Here is an 18,556-nt window from a genome sequence, read left to right as displayed (position 1 = left end):
TCTCCAAATGACATAGGCTTCAGCTGACGGGCAGCTGCAAGCAAAACACCAGCGTGAATGTGCACCAGCAAAGCAAAAATGTCAGGAGCTGTCAGCCACAGGCTCGTGCACTGCCTTTTCTGCTGCCACAACCTCTCAGAGTCAGGAGATGTGGCTCCAGCGATTCAGCAGTATTGGCAACTAGAACCTGGCAGAAAAAAAGAGACCAGAGAGGATAAATGCATGCTGTTTTCTTGGCCTGTCCTGCTCCCACTCTTCCCAGGATGGAAGGACTCTCCCTTGGCTAATTTCAGGGGCTGTGCTTTTAAAAAGAGGACTGAGAATGAACTCCAAGAGGTGACTAAGCCCATCTCCTCCTTCCTCTGCCAAATACGGGTGTCACTCCTGACTCAGCAAGTTAAATCTCATCTATTTGGTACAGCCCCTGAGGTACCAGACATAACAGCATCAAGAAAATTAGCTTCTCATGCGAAGCGCAAGCTGTCCAGTTGAGTTAGTGTTACTGTAAGTGTTCTTTATCACTCCTCCTTCCCTGTATTCACGGGTAACATTTGGAGGAATACACGTGGCCAATGTGCTCTGAGCAGCCCTATAGCAAGAAGCGCAGCAACCTGTTCTGGGTTGTTTGTACTGCGCTGGCTGCCAGAATCTGGTCTCCATTTACAAAATATTTTTGCATACACAAAGGTGAAGGGAAGTCTCCTCTCTCCAAAAGCTACCGGAGGTAAAACCATCTCGATACGAACAGCAGGGATCCAAAAATTCTGCAACTATGCAGATTTTCCTTTCTGCTGCTCACCTATTGATTTATGACGTGCATTCAGGCAGCTGTAACTTTGCAACCCCTGCTATTTATCTTTCTATATAGCAAGCGCAGCAGTACATCTGCCTCTTGGATCGCTGACTGAAGCCTCAGTAATTTGAGTACTTGGACCAAAGTAGTCCGAGATCCTTGGACTAAAAGCCCCATTTGCTATTAAGAGCACTTTGCACTAATTAAACTTCATAAAATTCTTCTTGGGTCTTACTACCTTCATTTTGCATATGACAAAACTGAGGATTTAGCTCGGATGACAGAGCAGGAGCATGCCGTTTGGTTTTAGAAACAGTTCTTAGAAAGAAATAATTTTTTTTTTTTTTGCTAACTCTATTTCCTTATAACGTTTTGGGGGAGGGGGAACAGCAAGCAAGTCATGACTGTCCCCAAGATAAACTATAAATTTATGTAGGTCAAGGAACCTGAAGTGGTGTTTTCCGCTAGGTGGTGGTAGACAGCGTTTTTTAAGAAGGGTTATTGGCTCTCGCTTTCTCTACCTTATGGAATAGAAACCCAGGGTCTGCCCAGTTCAGTGTTCTCTTCCCCTTACAGTTACTACTCCACATGCCAGGGGAAGAAGCAAAAACACCACCGCTGGTGAGTTGCTAAATTTTTTGCCTTTTCTTGGGGAGTTTTCTTTCACCTTCGAGGCAGCTCTTGAAATACCAGGGAGGTCATTTTTATTTTGTGTAATCCAGTGAAAGATATTCCTGTTATCCATATATGTGTGTGCTGGGTTGTTCTTAACTCCTGGATTCCATCTGAGGGATTCACATAAAATATTGTTAATCTGATGTGAGGAAAACTATTTTTTTTCCTTGTTTTATGTTGTTAATAATAATAAAAAAAAAAAAAAAAAAAAAAAAACAACCACCAAGGAAACAAGGTAGGGAATTGAAAATGAGCTATGGATCCCAGACCCAAACCAATCACCCCTGGATACAACTGGCTGTGAAGTTTTGATTTGGTTGTTTCGACATCCTGTACTCAGATCAATGATTCACATCCCCATTGAGGCAGTGCTTTGGTTTAAAATGGAAATTTGAGTAAACAAAAGCGATATCAGCCAAAAACATTTCAGCGTTTAAATTTATGCCAGTAACGTACATGCTGCATCTCAAGAAAACCCTGACCTTCGTAGTCCTGTCCTTACCATTTTTATTTGCACAGAGCCATGAAGAAACAAACAAAATAAAGCTGGCATGCTTGGGGAACATACTCATTAAAAATTACCTCAGACTATCGCAATAATATTGCGTTCTCTGGCTGCAGAGAAGGACACGCAGCCCAGGCTAAAGGCTTGTCTGTCCCACAACATGATCTCCTTATGGAGACTTTTAGCTCCACGTGGGCACAACCTCGCCACAAAATCAAGTCTCTACTTGCAGGCTGTGGTGGAGATGCTGCAGTGATTCAGGCCGGCAAATAATCACAAAGCACTGTTTGCTCATGCACTCTTTAATCGTTACTACTGTGATTACATTAATACTATAATATTTATCCTGCATTACAAAAGCAAGCATAATGACTGATTAGTACAAAGAACAGAGGGAGGAATTGGGACTCCAGGAATGTAGTCTTAGCTGAAGACAGACAGCTTTACAGGAATTTAGACCAGTTAGGGCAATTACAGGAGGAATTCAGGCTATATATTTTCAATGGACAGGTACTTTACACTGGCTGAATTGGGAAGACTGGCATAAACCTTCTATTGTGACTAATTGCCTAGCTGCAGCAACACCTTACCTGTTCAGGTAAATCCCTGGATGAGCTTTGAGGAGCTCAGGTAATCTCCTAGATTAGATCTAGCAAAGAAAAGAAAAGAAAACAACAAGGAGAAGGTGTCTCCTTTAGGATCTCAAAGGTCTGCACACTAAATGATTAATGGCTGCTAATTTCTCTCGATAGCATTGTTATGAAGGACACAGACGTGTATATCCTGTGTCTCTGATTCTTCCTACATTTTTATGGTCCTGTGTATCACAGGCAGAAAGTGACTAAATGTTTTTATAAATACCTCATGGTTCTTCACTACATTTTAATACCAAATTATATATGCCAATAATACCAGTAACAATATTTTTACTACTAGAGCAGGACAGTGTGACAGCATAAAATGGGCTCTGGCTCCCTGAACAAGTGAAATGCTGGGATATTTTCTGAAACTTTACAGCACGGAAGGCCACCTGGAAGGTAATTTATCTGTTTAAGAGGAACAAAGGCCTGCAAAATGCTTTGCAGGGTTTGAGCCCAGGGTTCCAGGGGGTCTAGCTATGTCACATTCAATTCTTGGAGTGCTAAATCCACTTTTATCATCTTTCCCCTGCTTGTCCTTGGGATTATTGTGACCCTGAGGCCTCTTTATCTGTTAAATTTCAATCTGTCTGATGCACATGTCTGAACTTCCCACTTGCAGGTCTCTTGCTGTATTACCTGTATTTCTCTCTGCCATCTTCTACTGGGGGAGGGCAGGATAGAAAATTATAACACTTAAAAAAATAGGGAGAGCGAGCACTGTATCTCTGCCAATGATTTCTGAACACAGGAAGTCCATGTAGGGAGACTGCATCACTGAATACATACGATCCATCTTCCTGTACCAACTCCTGTTGGCGGCAAAACTGCTGCAGTCTCAATCAATCTTGCATTACTAAAATGTCCCTTACATCACAGCTCCATGCTCCTCTACCCTAACAAACAAAGGCTATTAAGATTTAAAAGCTGCACTAACTCTATGTATATGTTTGGGATCAGGCCAGGTATTGAATAATGCGAAGGGATCGATATTCATAATCTAGAGCAGCAGAAGAGGTGCGTTGTGACTTACCCGTGTCCTATATAGTTCTCCATATGGTTCATTTGAAAGCCTTTTAGAAGCTTAACAAGGAGAGTATTGCAGTGAATGTGGAAAAAATGATGCACGAGGATAAGAAGCACAAATGCTCCAGAGGCCTCGTAGGGTCTACAGTCTTAAAATAAGCTCCTGGGTTTTAATGGGATCTGATGAAACCCTCTTTGTAGGGGCAGTGGGATGGAAGAGGTTGGACAGCTGGCCGACAAATACTCAGTAAACATTCCTGCTAGCCGAACACTGCGCAAACAGCAACTATTAAGGCAAAGACTGAAAGATCAACAAAGAATTGCAGGTCTGGGTAAAATGATGCAATGGATTACAGTTAGCGTCACTGGTCCGGGGGAGCACAGGCTTTCATATCGACTGACTGCTACGAGGCGCCGTAATCAAATAACGAAGGGGGCTGTGGGGGGAGAAAGCTCAGCATCAGTCAATATTATCTCAAGGACACCTACTGTAAATTAACAGGCTGATGTTTGTGGCATGGTTTCATTGAGGGAGAAAAGGTAGAAATTACCGGAGGCGGCTGCAGTGGCCCGGCCTCGGCTTCCCAGAAAAACATTGAGCGGCAAAAGGTTTCGTGAACCGGCTGGCTTTCTGCTCAGCCGAGAACTGTGCGTACTGGAAAGGGCAGAAGCTATATTAAAGCGCGTTAACGTTCTCAAAACCCATTAGGAATTTCAGGTTTTGCCGAGAGGGACGCAAGAGAGGTGGTGTCCATCTTTGGTACGGGGTATGGAAACGGCAGGTGTCTGCACGATGTCTGAAAACATCCACCTCCACGCACTGGTGGGGAGATCACGTCAGGTTTACCCCATCCCCCCAGACAGAAAACTGAAAATCTCAGAAAAGTGAAATTTCTAGGAAGCAGAATGTGTGTGTGGTAGAGGTGTCATCTTTGGGGGGGGGGGCTCAACTTCCTTAGCCTTCCTCTCCCCCCTCAAGCTCACTCTCCTATTATAAAAGCTGGATTTTTCCTTAAAAAAAAAAAAAAAAAAAAAAAAAACAAACCAAAAAAAACCAAACCAAACCCTAGAGAGGGCCAGGGCTGAGGGCAGCCTGTGGTGACACCAGGCGAGCGCCATTTTCCTGGGGGCTGTGGGGGGACCCTCCCAGATGAAGCTCCCCGGGGGGCCGATCCCCGCTGAAGGGAGATGGCGCCCCGCTGAGAGAGGATCGAGCCCCGCCGAGAGAGGATCGAGCCCCGCCGAGGGGCCGCGAGCCCTCCTCCTTCCCCGTGCGGCCTCGCCGGGTGAGTCCTCCGCTGCCCCGGGGCCGCCATGGCGCCCAGGCCCTGAGGGGAGAAGGGCGGGCGGGAGGGCGGCGGGCGCCATCTTGTCGGGGGCGGAGCGGGGCCCGGCCCGCCCCGTGCTCTGCCTGCCGGGGCGGCCCCGGCCCCGCCGCACTCCCCGCTGCCGACCGAGCGGAGCGGAGCCGAGCCGCAGCCCCCAGCGCCATTGCCGCCCTCAGCCCGCTATGGCAGGTGAGCCCGTCCTCCTTCTCCCGCCCGGCAAGGCGCCGCGGCTCGCCCGCCCTGAGGGAGAAGCCTCGCCGGCGCCTTCCCCCCGCCGGCGCTCTTCCCTCACAGCCCGCCGCCGTCATTGCTCTCGCCTCCCGCCTGCTGTCACCTCCATCCCGGCCGCCTCAGAGCCGCCCTCCATCCCCAGACACCCGGGGCTCGCCCCTTCCTCCTCCCGGGGAGGTGGGTCGCGGCTCCCCCGCAGACTCCACCATGTTGCCCGGCCGCGGTGCACCTTGGCTGCCGCGCCGCCCGTACCTCTCCTCCTCTCTTTTTTTTTTTTTTTTTTTTTATTTTTTTTATTTCATATTGATATTTTAAATCCTTCCGCGTGCTGCCTGCCGGCGGTTTTGGGGCTCGGCAATCGCCTCCAGCCCGTGCTGGGCGGAGGGGAAGGGGCACGGCCTGGGCGGGCGCGGGGGATGGCTGAGGTGGGCACCTGCGGCGGCTTCACCTGCGCTGCGCGGCACAGGCACCCCCGGGGAGCCGCCGGGGGGGGGGGGGGGGGGAATATTTCCTCTGTTTTATTGAGATAATCTGTTTGGGTTTTTTTTTGTTGTTTGGTTTGTTTTTTTTCTCTTTCATTTAATCTGAAACAAAATGGGTGGCAGAGTGGTAAGCTTGCAAATGGGATGGAGAAATGCAGGTTAATTCTCCCCTGGTCCTCAAGGGGTTGGCCTCGCGTTCTGTCTGATCCCGTTCTCGTGATACGCTTGGAGGGTTTGGTGCTTGGGTTTTTTTCCCCTTTTTATTTATCTGTTTGCTTTTTTGGGTTGGCTTTTTTTTTTTTTCTTCAGTGCAGATGGAGGCAGTGAATATTTCTGTTTTCTGCTTTTGACTCGTGATCCCCGTTCGGTATCGTGCGTGGTTTTCTTTTGTTTTAAGGTACGTTTTGAGTAGGAATAAGTGATGCAGGTACCGCAGGAAAATGCCCGAACAAAGCTTGTTGAAAGACTTCAATTAGGTTTCCATACTTAATGGGTAACGGCAAACTACCTATATCGTGCGTATCCGTTATTAGTGGCTTTTGCCTTTTTTTTTTTATTATATAAAAGATGGGAATGCGGGCAGAGGCTTGTACAATTTAATTCCTGTCTTTTCATTTGGGAGCTGTCACTGTCATTTTGTAGCCTGGGAAGACGACCGATTGGGGTCCCACGCAACGTGTCCCTTAACCTCCCAGGTAGGTGCAGGCAGGGGCTGACCCCGACGGGGAGCTGCAGGAGAGCCAGTAGAAGATTCTGGCAGGAAAGGGAAATCCCCTCATATATTTAAAACAAGGTAAAGACCTCGCCTGACAATTTTTTCCATCTTATCATTTGCCCCATGCAGCTGACACTCTTATGTATGAGTTCAGTGCCAGGTAAATGCTGGGCTTCCTGTTGCTGTTGAACTTGACCAGCTGAAATAAAAATGCCAAATGCTGTTTTCACGGCGAGCTTAATGTCTGTGTATCCTCGCTGCAGCGCAGTGTTGCCATGCTTAAGCAATCTTTAAATTACCCAGTTTAAGCTTTAAAAAAAAAAAGCTGATTTGGGTAGTGGTTTTACTGGCAGCTGGAGTTTGATGCAGGCAGTAAAACCTAGTAGAGAAGCAGAACAAATACTAGAGCCATTAGCTAGCTACTGGTGTGCTGCACACTGCCAGAACTAGACTTAACGCTGCACACCTTGATCTGCCTAGTGATTTCACTATAGATAAAGGATTATTGCAACAAGTAGCTCAGGTGAGTAAACTGGAAAATAATCCTTGAGATACGTAGAAGAATTGGATTAGTAGTTGATGAGCTCTTACAACACTACTCCTGGCTTCGAGTCATGATCCAGATAGCTTGAAATTAGAGCAGTATTAACATGGAGATGCACTGGAAGAAATTCAACCTTGGGCTAGCAATGAGGTTAAACAAGCCCTAAGATTTTTATCATGGATTTAAACAAGCCTTTGGCTTTAGTAAAGATGCAAATAGGAGTTGAAAATGTCTTGTCAGAGCCCTGGGGATAAGGGAAGGAGTTAAGGACTGCGATTCTCAAGGGTGGGTTGTGCTCCTGCTGTTTCTTAACAGGCCGAGTTCGTGTGGTTTAAAATCTATCCCAATCTGTCACTTGTCTGTAAGCCCTGCTCTTAGCTAGGCTTAGGTTTGGTGAACTGCCTTCTCGGGGCACCTGGCTCGTGTGTTGAGTAGATATAAGGAGCTGGATGGAAATAAGGTTCTCTGAGTACAGGCCTCTTGCTCGTTCTGCATCTTCAGTACGGAAACAAATCTGAAGGAAAACCAGCTTTTCAAATAGTAGGATAATTTAGCTGCAGGTTGATGATTGTTTCTTTTGGTGACAGCACCAATTTAAGCAGCCCTCATCCATTACCAGTTGCGAACTCCCAGCCTTGCTGTGACCCCTCGATGGTGCTGGTACCCCTGTACGGGTGGCCGCTCAGTCAGGGAGGTCAAGGAGCTTTTTTTTTGGGTTAGCCCACAAAAGCTTTCCTTTTATATTCAAGCCAGATCTGTTAGGAGAATTTTTACGGGTTCCTTGCCCTCCCTGAGCCACGGGTAGACCTGTGTGTGCATCCCTAAAGCCGTACTGAGTGATGTGTGTGTGTGGTTTGTTGTTTTTTGTTTGTTTGTTTGTTTGTTTTTTAAAGGCTGCTAATATGAGAATTTCTGTCTTCTGTAGTTGAAGCTAACAAGGAGTTGAATTCCAGGGGAGAAATAAAAGTCGTGTCTTTGTTGGTATTATTTGGTTGGAGACTCTTTTCTTCAGGGGGAGCTTCAGATAATGGCAGTGTTTGAGAATTATTTTTTGTTTCCTAATAGATAACTTTATAGCTAAGGATTTTCCCCACATTTGTTTAGAAGACTCTGTAGAAGATGCTGCATTTGTATGCAGTTACTATTTCAAAGTTTTTTTAATGAAACCAAGTTGAGTTTTATTTCTTCGATCCTGCCAGTGTTTCTTTTTTTTATTATTATTATTTTATTTTCCTGTTATAGCCAAATCTGTGAACTTCCTCAGTATAATGGACTTTCTTATGGTCCTAGAAGTGGCCATGTTGTGCTGTTTGGGTTGATTTGGGACGATTGAAAACTAAATGGGTGAAACTTTACCCATCTTTAGTATGGATTCCTCCAGAAGTGTCTGTGAAGCTGCTCTAATGACCTAATCTGAACTGCAGCAGTTAACCTCTTCTGATCCAGGGGGAAGTAAGCTGTCTCGCCCTTGGGAGCCGTTCCAGTTTATAGCAGTTTACAAACCAGTGTCCCACAAAAGGTGATTTTGGAAGATCTTGTTCTACTGTAGCTGTTCCTGTCACTGTCTTCGTATGAACCATGTAAGAAAAATAGTGAGAAAACTCAAGCCCAGAAAGATTCTGTGGGCCCATTTCTTCAATAAATGTATTTTACTTTTTAACACTTCCTTATGCATTTATCCTTACAAGAGAAAATGCAGATGGCTGCGCAGAATGGTTTTTCTTCCATTGAAGATGATGGTTCATGTCTTGCTGGAAAAATTTATTTATGTCAAATGTTCTTATTTATGAAGCTTCAGTGGTCATGAAACGGTCTGACAGCAGTTGCAGCATGTTTTATTTTACTTAAAAGCTGCAGGAAGAAAATATTGACAATCGGAATGAGTAAAGAGAGATGCATCATGATGTAGTGTAAGGCAGGAATAAAATAAATCATTTAAAATGAAAGCTATTTGCCGTATTCTCTAGCCGTTCCCAGGGGTGAAGGGCATTAAGACATTGTGCTAACTTCGTGGTACCGCACATAATACTTCTATCAGTACTGGGGAGCATATTTTCTTTATGGCTAAATATTTTTAGTTGTTATGAGCTGTCTTGTTTCAATGTTTATTTGAAGGCAGAAGAGAAACCTGATGATATTTTGGCTATTTTTTGGTTACGGGAAGGAAACGTCTGCTGTTTGAATGCTCTTCTATTAGAGATGAATCTAAATGTGGATTTCTTGCCATGGTAATTTGGCCATGAAGGCAGTAGAACTACCTCTTTGGGAAGGGGAATTGGAGTGTTGAAACATCGCTGGCACTTGGTGGGGAAAGGACGTAGGAGGGAGAACTAGTCATCTAGTTAAGAAGTCTCCCGCTCTGGTTTTATTCCTTGCACTCAACGTTAATCTTGGCCATTTCTGTTGCCAAACATAGCAATACAAATGTGCATGACATCAGAAATACAGTGTGCCTGGCGATGCACTGTGCATCTCCCATGGTTTTCTAATCCAGTGCGTTCTCGGAGGTTTGATGAACTTATTTTTTGTTACTGACTGTTGTCATCAGTCTAGTAAATAGTGAATCATAGTTCGCCTTGGATCTGCAGAGAGCTGTGACTCTTTTCTTGGCTCTGTCGTAGCCCCGGAGTAGAGGTGGGTTGATTTGGGTTTAAAATTCTGGGTTGGTTTCGGGGACGAATTGACGGCCGAGGGCCCAGCCAGGCTGTTGCAAGGGAGTCCCAAACCACACACAGTTTAGTTGTCTCCATCCTGTGCAGTGGGAACGTATTGAAATACTCTTTGTTCCTATCCGACGACTCCCATTTTATTATTTGCAGAGGAACGGCTGGGCTTGAGGTAATTGTAAAACTAGCCTTTAACAGGTTTATAATTAGAAATTCAGTGATCTAAATCTCCTTGTGTCTCAGTTCTCAGGCCAGGAGATGAAAGTGCTGGTTATGGAGGGCGGGGAGGGAATGTGCTTACCATCCAAGTGTCTGGTCTTACTTTTATTTTTTTTATTTATAAAATAGCTGCTTCAGGAGAGAATAAACTTTGTCCTATTCTAGTGAAAGGGAATTTCCAGAACTACTTCTCGCCACATTCAGGCAGCGAGGATATTTTATTCTTCCCCCAAACCCTAAGTTACTAAGCATGTAATAAAACGGATGTGTATTGGTAAGTGTGTCGCATGCACCTTAGAATGATGGTTTTTAGCTTGTGTATTATGGAGACCGATAAATCTTTCTCCTCTGAATGACTGATGTTTTGATCTTGTACTTGCGTCAGCAAAATGCCAGAGAAAACAAGCTCTGTCTGATAGTTGTATTTTTAGGCGCAGATGGGAGCAGATTAGTCCTGTTGTAATTGTATTTGAGGAGCTGTAAGTAGCAGCACGGTACCTGTAAGTATTTTTGAACTTTTAGGCTCAGTGTGGTATGAAAGCAATAACTGAACTTATTTACTCGTGTTTGCATTTAACCAGCATTTGCTTGTTATCTCCTTTGTGATAAAAGGGACTGTTTTAATTCGGCACCAGTTTCCTTTACACTTGCTTTAGATTAAAACTGCTTGAAGTATGGGCTCAAATTAGTATAAACGGTGAAGGAGAGATTGACTCACCATTATTTTGGTTTTGACTGTTTTGAAACGCAGTGAGTCACTGAACAGATTTCAAATCCATGTCCCCCAAATTTGTTGTCTGAATTTATTTTTAAATCAAACTATTGCAGTGCTTGTGTCATTGGAACAGTTGTCTGAAGCATTTTGAGAATGCACGGTATACGGCGGTCCTGGTGTAGCAATAAAGTAAGTAAAAAGTGATTTCGGGGGGGGGGGGGGGGGGTTATGCACTTACATTCCTGGGCATTAACCTCGTGTGTGGATGCTTTGAGTAGTTTGGGCTCTAAATGTAGCAACACATTTTAATTGGATTTACTCTTATTTTGCATGGCCGTGAAATGGCAGCCTAGGGCAATAAGGCCTATTTTAGTGGTATGCTGGCTATTAGTACACTTGTAAGATTGTAAAAGTTAAGAGAATAAATTGCCATTCAGAAGCTTTAATAGGAATGTACCTTAAACACTCGGTTTACTAAGTGTGCTCTTAGCTGTGTTTATATGATGAGGCGGTTAATGTGTCATTAGTGAATTTATCCCATTCTCCCAGTGCTCTGGGTGGCGTTGTTGACCTGGCATTAGCAATGGGAAGAAAATGCTGGAAATCTTGGACCACTGGAGTCTGCCATGAAGCATGTCTTTGTTGAGCACTCTTTCTTTTCTAGCACAGAAGTAGTGATCGGAAGTTTTTTTTTTTTCTGTCCTTGTTCCTTTTATTACTTACCTGTATTGTCTTGTATTTAAGCGTATAGCTCAGTGTTCCTGTTTTGTTGTGCTTTTAGAGAAAAAAAAAGTGTGTATATGTTCTTATCAGTGTTCAAGGTCATATGAGAATCTCGTAAAAACAGGCATGTGACTCCATGTCACGACTTTCACTTTTTATTTAGAAGCTTGCAATGGAAATAAAATGCTGCACTGCAAAGTTAGCAACCTCTTTCTTATTTTTTGGGCTGTATAAAATGAAAATGTCCCAGAGGTGATAGCACTGTGCTGTGATAAGGTTTGGATTTCCATGGGGTCTTTGAATCCCTGTGACAGGGGAAAAAAAGTCATAAATTCTACAGGTTTTGCTCTGTTTATTACTTACCCTTTTTTAATACAAAATAAATTGTTTCTGAAAGTTGACTAGATGTTCCTATGCAAGAAGCATTTGTTTGATCGTATTTTAACAGATTGGAGTTTTTGATAAAAGCTTCAAGAGCGTGGTTTCCTGATAAGCGTTTCGTTGCCAGACCTAAGGAATAATTGGGATTCAGACTGACAAGAAAGAAATTGGAGCTCCAGGTCCTTATTCTGTAGGATCAGATTGCAAGACATAATTGCAGTATTCTCATACTGTTCTCTGTCCTTTCGTATGGAACAATAACAGTTATCAGTCATTTGCTGATATTGGAAGTACTTGCGTGGCTACCATTTAATTTTGTGTAGGGAATTTTGGAAGATTATGCTGAGCATAACAGTTATTATCAATATAATTTTACAGGGCTCTGTTGTGGTTTATTCAGACTGTTAGATGCTTCTTGGTTACCTGTAATTTATTTCAACTTACTAGTAGGTGCTTTTAAACCTCAAACAAAAAAAAAATTATGGACAAGGGGGTGGCTTTTTTTTTAATACTCGAGTGTTACGTTTTTGTTGTAATAACATAGTGTATCTAATGATTTGCTTTAGCCAGAATCTGAAAATTGAACGGGAACAGCTCAGTTTCTGCTGTATTCGTTTCAGAACACAGAAAACGGAAAATCTGACTAGGTATAAACAATAATCTTCAGTGTTGGCTGGACCCATGGCTTGAATCTTCCTGGATTGCTGGTCGCGTACTGAGGTGGGCTCTTAGGAGTCAGGCTTTCAAACAAGCTGATGTTTTCATTGTCCGTCTGTCTTGTTTGCAAATATCAGAAAAAGCAAAGGATGGAAGCCTGAGCTCTTTGGGAGATGATACATGATCCTTCTCGTAAAAAAACATAGATCTAAAAAGCCCCTTCTGCAGAAGGGGAAGAACTCCTGTAATCTGGAGCCCTGAGTACTTGTAAACATCCATTGCTAATGAGTCTTCCCCTCCTTTGGAGGGGATCAAACGCATTTAATGCTTTTCATGAAGATGCCTAATAAGGCACAATCGAATCAAGCCAAGCTGTCAATTAAGCTTCTATTAAGTTTCTTAGTATAAATGAGCCTAAACCCAAAGTGCTATCTGAGCTCTCATCTTTGGCTGTTTGGTTTTGGTAAAGATTTCATGATCAATATTAACCCAAATTTTAATCTCGCTTAGGTGCACTGTTCCTTGCTTTGTAAACCCGCTAAATCGTAGAGTGCAGAACAGTGCGCTGAGTGTGTTAAGATCCGAGTCTAATTACTGTTTTTGTTCTGGAGACTGTTGTGACAGATAATGTTTTGTTGAATGGCAGGTAATAGATTTATTATGGAGAAAGCACAGCATGTGGGTACCTTCAAAGGAGACTCTATCTGTATTGGTCTTTTTTCCTCTTAATTATTCAAATGGAAAATTTTGTTTGAGGGCAAAATGTATGCCTAAATGATATTACTCCAAATAGTATCAGCAAAGAATTCTCACATTTTAAGTGATGCCAATTAAGTAAGAATAATTGCGATTTTTAAATATTTTTTTTTTAAGTAGTCCTATACAGACATTTGCAAAAGAGCCCTGAAGATGAAGAAGCCAGTATGGTTTAATACTGAAAGGACAGTATATTGGCTAAAAAGAGTTGTTCTACTGGCAAAAATCAGAAAAAAGTATTCCATTAAATGTTGCCAAAATACTTTTTTTTGTAAAAGGCATGTCTTGCTGAAAAGAAAAAGCTTTCCTTCAATAAACTGTAGTTGGCATAAGTATTATTGTACGTAATGTGAACTCTGTCAAAATATTACAATTTTTGTGCTTTTCCTGAGCAATGAGTTCGATATTAAGTGGACTGTGCCATTTCTGCTGTTTCAGTCAGAGAAGAATTCACTAAGCCTTCTTTAACAGTTTTGTTGCTTGCAGGCATATTCAATGCATTAATATATATTTAATGCATTCTTAATTAACCACTTACGTATGGAGAAAAATCTTCAAAGCTGTTGGACTCAATTACATCTTACATCTCTCCAGGGTAACGTGTTATATGACGCACAGGTTAGATGTCAGCTGAGTTTCAACAGGTCCTAGTTACCTCCTCTCTTTACTAATTGTCCCTGTGGAGTCAGAGGACTGAATCGGTGGCATCACGTTCACTTCTCGAGCCGCGAGCAAGATGTACAAATGCACATTTATAAGGAAGTGGATCTTGATCGCTGTGCATGTAAATACTTTCACCTAAGCCTGCCTGAAACATGAGTATGGGAAGTTAACCAGAAAGTCTGGTTAAACACAAGCCTGTCTCTATAAACACTTCCAGGCTTGTTGTGAAATTAATAAATTAGTAATTGGTTGGCTTAACGTGTGGGAATCAAATGCAGGGTTGCATATGATTGTTTAGTATGTGGGCAGAGAGTAAGTAGTGCTGGTTTAACTTAAAAATCATTAATGGCAATAATGACTTAATTTTTCCCCGTGGCTATGGCTATGGGAAACCAAGTGATGCTTAGTGACCAAAACTCATGGGACAAACAGTTGGTCAACAGTTGTCGGTTATAATAATAGCATCTATTATTGCTAATGTAATTAATAATAGCATCTTTTATTGCTCTCTGGCACCAGTAGATGATCTGCTTGTGCTCTGCCTTTTGCTGGTTCCAGCAGAATGAAATTCTCTTGCCATTTTGGAGGTTGGCTTCACAAAAGGACTCAGGGGCTCTAAAACCCAGCATGGTGACAACTTACTTCTGGGAAGGTATTTGAGCAGATGTGCTGGGATTGCGCTCACAGCAGTCAGCAGTCTGAACCCAGAAGATACTCGGCCTGGAGAACCGAGGGTGCTGTGTAACACAGCAAAGGCTGCCTGCACAAAAAGCACACGAAGAATCATGCTGTCTCTCCCCCTCAGTGCCTGGAAGCTTTGAAACATTTCCTCTGCAAGTGGTATAAGTTTGCTGATTATTCCCAGGAAAGATTTCTTGAAATAATCTTGAAGGAATGAAAGGTCACTGAGCAAGGAAGGCATAACTCTCCCAGCTGGATAATTAAAAAGAAAATTAAAAAGTGTGCTAAGTTTGAGATTGACTTGTGGCCATGCTTTGAAGATTAAAAGGGCTTTTTTCATTTCAGATGAAGGAGGTTGGGGTTGGTGGGAGGAGGAGTTGTGGCTGCTGGAGCAGTTGGGCAGTGCTGTGAAGCTGCATTTGCTGTTTGCTTACTGAACCGTGAACCAGATACCGGGATCACTGAACACAAGTACAGCTATCTGCGCCTTTTCCCCCTCTTTGAGTCTTGCAGCCAGAGTTTTTAACCTGGCTGCTCGCTATTTGGTGCAGGTAGATTTTTAGGCATCTGAGCAAATGGTGTACTGAGTTCGAAACTATATGGATGTTTTTTGTGTAAACATGTTTTGCCTTTAGAAAATGAAAATAACAGCAACTTCAACTAAAGAAAGGAACTTTCCGTATTCTTTGCACAGCCTGTAGCGAGATCAGTCGGTGGTGGTTTTCTGTGCAGAGATTTTGCTGCACTTTTGAAACTATTTGCAGTCACAAAAATAAGATATGCATATAGAGAGAGAAAGAGAAAGCTAAAATATGAGTGTGCTAACTATATGGTAACAGCAAAATAATACCAAAAAATTACAAAATTGCAGCTTTAGCAGGTAACAGCAGCAGATATTTCAAGTTTAGACGTAGTATATAGATTTGCATATCCACTCCATTTTTTGATCTGTGGCATTGAATAGGTCAGAGCTGTTGGGCTGATCATGGGTTTTGGCTCGTGGCTAGAACCCGTGAGTGCACTGAAGGCTTGTTCTGCGGTGTGATGTTAGAGAAATGAAGAGATTGAAGTCGTAGATGTGAAGTCTAACTGCAGAGTTCCCGTTTGTAGTTCATTACGAGTAGGGTTATTAGATACTCGGGCTTATTAGCTCAGTTGTGTGGTGTTCCCTTGGCTGAGTTATTGCAGACTTGAGTTTGGGCTGTATGCTGTCTTCTAAGTGTATGTTGACATTGACAGTGTTTCTGTGGACATCTGGGAATACTTGAAGGCAATGATGCTTTAAGGGTCGCAGTCAGCAACCTCGCATGATGCGGTGTTGACCCATAAACTAGTCTTAGAATAAAAATGATTTGAGCTTTTGCCTTTAATTACAAGCATACCTGGAGGTCCAGGAAAGACGTAGGCGTCTGACTTACTTTATGGACGTAGTGAATACAATAGCAGGTCGCAAAAAGCACATTCCTTCTCCACTGATTTTTGAAGTGCTTTGATCTGTGCCTGTGGAGTAGATGGCTTTGGCTTCACTGGTCTTTTGTTGTTGTTTTTCCTTGAAAATGATTTCTTCTTTCTTGCCCAGAAATCAGCTGTAAGTATTTTGAAAGGCACTTCCATCTTGTAATTACTTCTTTACGTAGAAGAACCATTGGTCTGCTTTGATGTACACCTCGGACCCTAGATTTTTCTTACAAGTGTTTAAAAATACACAGTTGCAGGAAAAGTTCTAAGCAGCGCTGTAATACCAGCTGTAACTAAATTCAGGATTTAAGAAGAGCAGAAGTTGGACACAAAGCATTGCATTCTCTAACTGGGAAAGTGGAATTCTCTTAACGTGGACTGCCTCCAGGTATCCTTTCTGTTAGATGAGAGGGATGTATATTTTAGTGGGTTGAGTCACGTACGAGAGCTATGTGTAAGTAGTACCCAGGACTGGTGCCTTCCTCATTGAATTAAACGGTAGGCTTTCAGAGCAATTTCAGTAATTCCCTGTGTATATTTAATACAGCATTAGGGAAGAGAACAGTAGAAGTTTTCAAATTAAAGCATATCTTCTGGTAAGTGCTTTTTCAAGGAATTTATAATTCAATGGATTTATAAATGTCTCCGTAAGATCAGACTTAATGGCTTAGTCTTTCTGCTGTTCCAAGTTGTGGGTGGAAGTGGGTCTTTATTCTACTAGTACGTGATGCTATTTTCTTGTGTTTACTGTTTTATGTTAAGTGTATTCTGGAAGATGTTCACGGGGGTATAAATTGAATCTTTTCACTGATGTAAAAGATTACATATTTGTTATGACTTTGGTAGGAAGCAAACTTAAATTAGGAGATTGCTACGGAACTGTAGTCAGGAGACTCATTTGGCCGTCATGAATGAGGCATCCTACACCTCGCCCTCCTGATGAAACAGGATGTTCTTGAGAAGATGATGTGCCTTTTTCTGACAGTGTTCCTCTGAGAAGGGAGCCTTGCAACAGCTGACTTTTTTTTTTTACTTTTTTTTTTTTTTTTTCCGATAAGTTGTGGAACAGAGAACTTCTTAACAGTTGTTCAGTACCTTCATCAGCCTTGCCTTTTTATGTTGTGTGTTTTTCTTGTTGCTACCTGGCAATATATGAAGGTTCAAAGGAGGGATTTAGTTACCAAGTGCTTGCGGTCACTGGGTCATATTATTCTCAGTTTTGATCATATGAGATAACCATTGTGTGCCATCCTTATACACAAGACGCGGTTTTCAGTACAGTGGAAATAGATGACTTCAAAGAACAATTTTGTCCTGACTCAGTGCTGCAAAACTGCCTTAGAATAAATATTCAAGCTCAGAAAGTTGACTGTAAATTGTCAGTTAGTTTACCAATGTGTGTCTAACGGAAAACGTTTGTAATTTGACTAGGGCACTCTGAAGTATTTGTTTCATCCTTAAACTGAACGCTCTACGTCTCAGAAGAAGGCGTCAAAAACTTGTATTTTCTCTAAATAATCAGAAGTGAACTCCTCGTAGGAGTAACATTCTCAAGCGAGGGAAATGCTCCCGTCAGTTTACATTTCAGATATTAAGCAGTTAATAAAAAAAGATGACTAGCTATGTAGGATCATCATGACAACGTGTCCTGCACTGAAGTAGACCAAGAGAAATTGTCTCCTGTGATTTCACTTCCATCAATAAAGTGCAGCAGTACATAGTGTCTCATCTGTTTATTCCCGCCTGTCTTGCACAGTATTATGGAGTTTGAAGATGCACTGTAAAATATTCCACTGTCTTGAAACAGCAGTCACAAGAGTTATATCTTGAATTAACATTCATCTCAAGTACGGCAGTGATTAAGTACCTATTCACTGCAAGGAATTTTAACCAAACAACCTGCGATTAGATCTGTCCAGGCTGTCGATCATGGAAGCTGGGTTTCAAGTGGAAGCATCCAGATTAGTAGGTGGTTTATTTGAACTAAATTATTGAGTGTAAATACTAAGTAATCGGAAATAAATCTTTTGAGTGATGAAATTCTCCACTCACCAATGATGAACTTTAGAGCAATTAGTTTTAATTGTAAGGTAAATAGACAAGTCTTGTTTAATTGGATACGTAAGTAATGTTACTTGCATTGAACTCAATTATACTTTGAACTATGATATTCAGGGCAAGCAGCATTTGAGTTCCTGGCATTGTGTAATACAACTATTAAAAAAAAAATTCTGGATGGTGGAGTGAAAAAGCAGATGGCTTATTTCTTTCAAAACCTTAATTTTTTTTGCCATTGATCACTTAGTCCAGTTGTGCCCTCTGAGCATATCAAGTGCCTTGAAGCTAAAATAATTTCCAGCATATTCCTCAAAAGTATTGTACATGAGTAATCTTGCAGGCAGTCTGTGGACCTGTGGTGCAGCAGTTTGCTTTACGGTCTTAAATTTTAAGCTTGCAGTAAGGGCTGTAAGCTTTCTCCTTACTGAAATTAGATGTTTCTGGTTTTTAAAACATTTGGAATTCAGAAGTAAAGAACAAAGGAAAGAATCCAATATTTGGAAAAGGAGCAAGTAGAGGAGGAAACTTTTCAACATCTCTTTGCAGTGGAGATTAAATGCTGGAACATAATGTGGTTTTATATACGCACACATAGCATAAAATAATCAGTGGAGTTAATTGGCTTTCTTCCCTGCATTTTTA

At 42.3% G+C, this 18,556-nt stretch overlaps 1 protein-coding gene across 1 annotated transcript in view; it reads left to right on the top strand.

The window, feature by feature from the left end:
- The first annotated feature begins 16,818 nt into the window (after positions 1-16,818).
- The window catches only part of ACTG2 (actin gamma 2, smooth muscle), a 124,449-nt gene continuing 122,711 nt past the window's right edge, over positions 16,819-18,556 (top strand). Inside the window, exon 1 of the mRNA XM_082495637.1 lies at positions 16,819-16,823. Coding sequence (XP_082351763.1) covers positions 16,820-16,823 — 4 coding nt within the window. The 5' untranslated portion in view covers position 16,819. The remainder of the gene's footprint in view (positions 16,824-18,556) is intronic.

Source organism: Vanellus vanellus, assembly GCF_965231255.1.
Source record: "Vanellus vanellus genome assembly, chromosome: 26".
Classification (NCBI taxonomy): Eukaryota; Metazoa; Chordata; class Aves; order Charadriiformes; family Charadriidae; genus Vanellus; species Vanellus vanellus.
This window is presented reverse-complemented; position numbering and strand designations above follow the sequence as displayed.